This window comes from Saccostrea cucullata, unplaced genomic scaffold (assembly GCF_032062105.1).
Source record: "Saccostrea cucullata isolate Sc308-1 unplaced genomic scaffold, CSIRO_AGI_Scuc_v1 ctg2857, whole genome shotgun sequence".
NCBI classification, from domain to species: domain Eukaryota; kingdom Metazoa; phylum Mollusca; class Bivalvia; order Ostreida; family Ostreidae; genus Saccostrea; species Saccostrea cuccullata.
In genome coordinates, this window is record NW_026938839.1 from 25,804 (window position 1) to 33,229 (window position 7,426).

Genomic DNA, 7,426 nt, shown 5'->3' on the forward strand with positions numbered 1-7,426 from the left:
AATTTTGGGCAAAATTTCTGTATTCAAAAAAAAATCTACTAAAATTATCGGTTTGTTGACATCGCTGATGGAGAGGTACGGAGCACGACAAAAGATTTAAAGCAAAAGCATGCGGAATTCAAAATATAACTCATTTATTTTCTATAATTCGCGATATTTTTCGACAATTTTCTCAAATGTATCTTTAAATTGTTCTATTATTATGTATTTAGATTTCTGACGTGATATTTGAAGTATTAACAGAAATATAGTGATTTTTCTCTGATGCGATTCCCGTGAAAACGACTGTGAAAATGACGTCTCCTGAATTGACGGCGCACCACACTTTTGTTAAATTATGTGTAATGCTCAAAATATCTCCAACATAGATCCAAAACATGAATAATAAAACAAGTAGTAAACTAAGGTATTCGTGACATTCGTCCACAAATAGCATATTGAAATTTTAGACCATTAGTCCTCTGAAAAAAGGCTATAAGGGAGGACGGGAAGAAGATTTTCGACGAAAACTTTATCCGGACTGTACAGAACGTGATTTAGAGTCACTAATATCACACTGTATCTCATAGATACCTGTAGTTTTTGGTTTTAAACAAAAAAAATTATTATTCTTTACTCGTTTAATAGATATTAAGATTGACAAGAAATGGTGTTTTGATGTTGAGTAGATAAGGTAACTCAAACTGTGCAGGTACTCTTGGGAAAATGTTGAGAAAATGAGAGATAAATCACATATTGTTTTATAATGCCTGTGACGTCAAAGATTTTGCTGCTCCGTGACTTAATGATATGTCCTGAAAAATCACTCAAAATTGATACCAATTTACAACATTTTGATATGAAATTTTGAAGACCATATAAGTAAAGATTCTTTTATATTATGTGTGACATTTTGCCCGATTATGTCGTCAAATATTTTTTCTGTGCAACAAGTCCGCGTAATTTTTGAACGGCCCTCGTACTTAGTGATTATTTATTTACAAAGTAATTAAAACACGAATCAAGCTTCCAATCAACCAATCTTTAGTAATCCAACTAGTGTAACATACAATGATTATTATTGATAACTTTAATTCAAATTCAATTAAGTGTTTATTTAAGCACATATATAATTAGTTATTAAAATGACAAGGGCGATAATTTTCGCTATAATGAAAATATAGAAAACAGTTTTCCCTTTCAGTAGACAAAACCTTTTGATTTAGCACACAGTATTCATTACATTTCTTATTTCTTGTTTTACTCCACGATTTTACCCAGTTCTGAGTTTTTTTTCATTTTTGTAACGTCTTCTTTATACTGTATCATAATATGAAAAGTTAATTGAAGACAATTTCTTTTTATGACCCTGTATAATCGAAGATTCGGGGGTATATAATTTTATCGTGTCCGTCTGTATGTCTGTCTCTTCGCAAAAACTTTAACCTTTAACATAACTTTTCATTTATTGTAGATATGTCTCTCAAATTCAATATATGTACATTCCTTGTGACAAGACCTTACTTTGGGTACCACAAGATTTGACCTTTTGACCTTTACCTTTGAGTTTGTCCCATTTTACAAAAAAATGCCAATTTTTTATCAATTTACTTTGGCTATAACTTTTAAACGGTAGATACTAGTACTCTCATACTTCACGAAATTTAATTAATGTAATCCTTGTTACATTAAACGTTTCTTAAGAAACCTTCAACTTTCACGCTTTGACCTTTGAGTTTGACCTTCCTTTCAAACACTTATCCTTAGCCATTAATTTTTAACATGTGGTGCTAGGGCTTTCCTATTTTGCAATTGTATTTCTTGTGAGAAGACCCTACTTTGGGTACCATTATATTTAAATTTCCTTTAAGAAAAGTTTAATCTTCGCTATGTTGCCATACATGGGCATAGCTATTTACAAATACATCTTTTTATGCCCCCTTAAACGAAGTTTCGAGGAAATATAGTTTTTGTCGTTTCCGTCTGTCTGTCTGTCTTTCTCTCTATTTGTCTGTTTGTCCGCAAAAACTTTAACCTTACCCAAAACTTTTGATTTAGTGGAGCTACGACTTTCATATTTCATATATGTATTCCTTGTGACAAAACCTTTCTTTGGGTACCACCAAATTTGACCTTTTGACCTTGACCTTAGAGTTTGACCCACTTTTACATGAAAATTTTAATATTTTACTTTGGCCATATTTTTTGAACAGTAGAAACCAGGACATTTATACTTCGCATATGTAATGTTTGTTAAAAGACCTTTCACTGGATACCCTTGACCTTGACCTTGTAGATTTCTGTACTTGTGAAAAAAACTTTAACCTTGACCATAACTTTTGAACGGTAAGGGATAGGGCTTTCATACTTCATATATGTAATCCTTGTGAGAAAAACCTTCATTGAATTTAAAGATTCTCGACCCTTTGATCTTGACCTTTGAGATTGACCTACTTTAAAAAAGCAAACCTTAACCATAACTTTTAAAGAGTTAGGGCTAGTGCTTTCATACTTTACATATTTGATCCTTATGACAAGACCTTTCATTTGATAACAATAACTTTGACCCTTTGACCTTACTTTGACCCTTTGATCTTGACCTTGGAGTATGACCTACTTTTCAAGAAAATGAACGTTGACCATAACTTTTGAAAGGTTAGGGGTAGGGCTTCCATGCTCTACATAAGTATTTTTTTGTGGCAAGACCTTTCATTTGATACCAATAACCTTGACCTTTTGACCTTGACCTCGGAGATTTTTGTACTTATTAAAAACTTTAACATTAGCTTACTTTCAAATTTCACAATTGTTTTCCAGTGATAATACCCTAATTTTGATGCCAATTAAATAAATTAGCATTTAAGAAAAGCTTAATCTTTGCTATGTTGCTCTACGGGGGCATCAGTGTTTTACAAACACATCTTGTTATATATGAGGAGTTGCGGATAACAGATGGATACCCCAAAGCGTAACAGACGGACAGACATCCAAATAACTATATACCCTTCCGCTTTTCAAGCGGAGGATAAAATAAAATATGATACTGCTGTTTCTTTTCTGTCAGAACGATGATCCCCACCATCGAAAAGCAATGTTTACCTAACCCTTTAGGCTCGATAAATTACCAAGAGAATACATATATTAGGATCATGTGTGCGAATTCTTTTATACCGGTATATTCGTAGAAAAAAAAATCATATTGAAGATTTAAACAATTAGAAAACAAAATAGTTTCAGGTAATGACAAAACAATCCATAGTTAGGCTACATCGTACCACACAATTTAGCTCCAACAATTAACCATTAAGTATCAAGCATGTATCTTTGAATTACTGTATTTATGCATAATGCGATTACACCATTTTCCCCCTTTTTACAGCAACCCTCTTAGACTGTAAGGATCTTCGTAATGATGGTAACTCTATTTCCGGGGTGTACGACATTTACCCGTATCGCACCATTATCATGCCTGTCACTGTGTTCTGTGATATGACCACAATGGGCGGGGGATGGACGGTGTGTACAAATGTTATACTTTATATTACATAATTCACATCAAGTTATCAAGTACTTCCTTTGTTCGAGAGATTAATAAAATACAGTAGTTCATATTATCACATATAGATTTTATAATTGTTCAAAACAGTAAAATGTATTGCTATAATTGTTAATTTTTAAAGGCAATTCAAAAACGAGTTGATGGATCCCTGAATTTCTACAGGCTCTGGAAGGATTATAAAGATGGTTTTGGTGTCCCAGAACAGGTTTACTGGATAGGTAAGTGTACATCTCTTACTGGATAGGTAAGTGTACATCTCTTACTGGATAGGTAAGTGTACATCTCTTTTGAATAGGGACTCTCAACCGCCTCAACGTTTCACAAAGAATCTTTATTTTAGAAGATAATGGCAATGAAGCATATCAAATATATTATTTTGCGACTGGGTAGTATCTTTTTGGCAATAAAAACGATAGCTAGAATATCAGATCACTCAGCGTGAAAAAAAGTTTTGCATCAATGTCTACAGTTTATGAAAAAAAGGTAGTTTAATTTTTGAGAGAGAAAATGTAATTATAATGGTATTGCGATGGACTTTACAGTTGATTTCATTTGTAATACAGGAAATGACGTAATTCATCTGTTAACAAAAGAAAACAACTCGTTCCTGTATGTTTCCATCACTCTCGAGAATGGTACAAAGTTGTATGAAATGTACGATCGATTCTCTGTCTCTGACGAAGCAGGAAAATATCAACTCTTTCTTGCAGGACCTGCCACGGGGACCTTAGGTAAGTGTATTGATGTTAGCTCTTAGAATTGGATACAAAGAAGAATTACTGCTTAATTTATTTATATTTATTAATCTATTATCATGCTGACCATTGCAAATTACATTAGATTTTCAAGAACTTACCTTGGTTTTCCATGATGGCGTCATCATGTGGAAGATAGAGGATAACAAAATTCATTAATATAAACGATTCAAGTCCAAAGTCTTGTAAAGAAACATTTCTTTGTGCCTATTCAAATTTTCAATACAACATTATTATAATAGTTTTCTCGTATCCTACATGTTATTGTATTATTAGAATTCTATGTTACATGATACCAGTTATATTAATACAAAGTTTGCGGATAAAATCCCTATACTATTGAAACATAATTTTCATTTTTATTCTCTATCCATTTTTTTCTAAGAGCACTTCTAAGAGATACTTCTCGATTAATGTAAAACTCAATTGTGTTTCTGTGTGTATGGGGGGAGGGGGAAGGGTATGTTCAGGTGGCAGCTTAAACTTTTTTTTATCAGTTTAGCATCTAGAATCAACTTTTTAGTCACATTAGTTTAAATTATTAATTATTTTGCATCATAAAATATTCATTGACATATGTGTGATATATTTTCTATAATTGTGTAGGTGACAGTATGTTGGACACATCAGATTCTAACCACGAATTGTCAGGGATGTACTTTACCACACCAGACAGAAATAACGACAGATATAGTGTATATAACTGTGCTGTTAATTATGGTGGAGGCTGGTGGTATAACTCATGTCACGCGGCCTTCCTTAACGGGAAATGGTCCCCGGCGACCTGGAAGGATCCGTGGTATCCTATACTAAAGAGTGGATCACTGATCAGGGGAACAATGATGTTAATAAAACGCCACTAGGTAAACAACACTCATCTTAAAAAAATTATTCACTCTTTGATATCTCCTTTAACATTTAAAACAGCTATAAAAAATTCTAAGCGTCGCTTTTATTATTAAATATTATTTAATTGTTTTATTTTTTTTTTCAATTTTTAACAGATGGATATTCAAACTGGTTTATACAACAAATTTACAGAGACAGCCCATTTGTCAAATAAAATATTTCTGATAAAATAGACATTCTTTTTATATTTATTATAGGATTCTATTCCTTTTTTTTCAATAATGTTAATTATCCCATGTTTAGCCTTTATCACATTGATATAGCTCATGTGATAGTGATTTTGTATCCTACAGTTGTGACGTCATAATGGATATGCCAAAGGAAGTGAAATAAAGTGGAGTCCTCTATATACAAAACTGTGTAAAACATCAATTGTGAAGTAAACATGGGATGAAAAGAATTTCCCATGATATTTTTATTGGATATGATCGGGTCTAAAAATCACACAGTTTGTTGGAAAAAAAATAATATCCAACTGCAAATCATGGCAGATCCTTCATAAATCATATAGAAAAAAAAAAATAAAAGATTATGCTTTGAGTAGGTTTTGAGGTTGAACTATCTCCTGAAGGAATATGAATTTTGTTAATTTTCTTAAGCGAATTTTTCCAATAAAAACTACATTATTTGTGTTGTAATAAATTGAAAATCAGACATGTTTTGTTCTTTTTTACGAACACTGCAAAATGAAGATGTCTGGACAGAGAATTTTAATAAATATTGCTTTATTTAATACATATATGTACATCTGACAGTGTACACTTATTTAATTACTACGAGGGAAACAGTCAAACTGTTGTCCCGAGGTAGTGGGGAAGACCAAGGAAACTGTTGCCCGAGGCCGAAGGCCGAGGGACAACAGTTTGACTGTTTCACCGAGTAGTCATTGAATAAGTGTTTTATTACCTAACCTACTATATAATTAATTAAATTAGAGTAAAAACAAACAAACAATCAATAAAGTGTTTAAACAACTGTTTATTCACATACTTGCCTTTTAATTAGCTGAACATATAATATAAAGATTAAATAAATATTCAATAAATTAAAGTAATACTTAATAAATTGATTGATTCATTGTTTGTGGGTTTTATATCAATTTAATTAATTATATAGCAGGTAAATAGTAATGTCGTGATCAACAGAACGCTTGAATATCACGATGACGCTTTAAACAGGGAACAATTCATTCTGTGGCCCGGTCAACAGTTCGACTGTTTCATGATCACGCAAAAACATAAAAAAACAGTTCAAAATGCTGATTACAATTTATATAGTAGGTTAGGTATTTATGATAACTGTTTAGTCCCGAACCTTTACTTTCTGTAAATCCCAACTAACAATTTCATTTAAAAGCATTTATCTAGTAGTGCATTAGCCTTGATAAAGACATTTTCGACAAGTTACATATTCCAGTATTAAAAAAAACATTATATATCGAAAAATTTAACCAGAATCTTTAAATTATTTATTAATACAAAAATTGTTTTTAAAAAGAGAGCCAAATGATAGTACTTGTACGTAAGAGAGGTAACTCTTGTTTACTTCTGGGACAGCAACAAATCATGTTTTGAAAAAATGACGTTTATTTGCTTTAAAAGTAAGACAGTACCAAGTTTTCATTTGATTTTTTATTTAATATACCGGGTAAATCGTAACCAAATGAACAGTTCTTATAAATCATAGACTTGCAACCTGTAACGATTCTTTGAAGAAGTCGTAACTCCTGTTCGATCCAAAGTGAAAGAGTATATTTTTGATTTTAGGACCTCTAAAATCTTAATTTAATGGGCTTCGAAATGAACTGTGTTTATTCACCGTCAAGCAACATCTTCAAGAAGAACTAAATAAAAATAATTTTAATGTTTTTACTACAAATTACATAAAATTTTTAAAGGAAAATATCTAAATATTTGTTCTTTTTTTGGCTTTAGATATTAATATAATGAACATCACACCACTGTTTTGTTTATTTTAATTGAGAACTCCCCTACATGAGCTGACAATTATAACTGGCGATCAGTTACTTTAAACCAAGTGCTCTAAAATTTTGCTAAAAAATAATTTATATCTGTTAAGACTAATAGGAGTAACATATTTTTGATGCAGTGACCAGGAATTTTGAATAAAAACCATACCATCACTCAATTCAGATTTTCACGGTGTAGGAAGAGCATATCAACCCTAGGTATGAAAGGTTACATGTCAGTGGTAGGGGTGGTTA

At 31.7% G+C, this 7,426-nt stretch overlaps 1 protein-coding gene across 1 annotated transcript; it reads left to right on the forward strand.

Moving 5' to 3' along the window:
• The first annotated feature begins 3,210 nt into the window (after nucleotides 1–3,210).
• Nucleotides 3,211–5,895, forward strand: LOC134251506 (fibroleukin-like). The gene is made up of 5 exons (XM_062733926.1): nucleotides 3,211–3,495; nucleotides 3,660–3,756; nucleotides 4,102–4,269; nucleotides 4,900–5,156; nucleotides 5,298–5,895. The coding sequence occupies exons 1-4, from the start codon at nucleotides 3,445–3,447 to the stop codon at nucleotides 5,154–5,156; spliced, it is 573 nt and encodes a 190-aa protein (XP_062589910.1). The 5' UTR covers nucleotides 3,211–3,444; the 3' UTR covers nucleotides 5,298–5,895.
• The last annotated feature ends 1,531 nt before the right edge of the window (nucleotides 5,896–7,426 follow it).

Bases quoted from the DNA above. Each gene is read 5' to 3' on its own strand.
- LOC134251506 (XM_062733926.1), top strand. From the start codon at position 3,445: ATGCCTGTCACTGTGTTCTGTGATATGACCACAATGGGCGGGGGATGG. The intron at 3,496-3,659 runs GTGTGTACAAAT...TAATTTTTAAAG, and splicing joins CAATGGGCGGGGGATGGACG to GCAATTCAAAAACGAGTTGA. The intron at 4,270-4,899 runs GTAAGTGTATTG...ATAATTGTGTAG, and splicing joins ACCTGCCACGGGGACCTTAG to GTGACAGTATGTTGGACACA.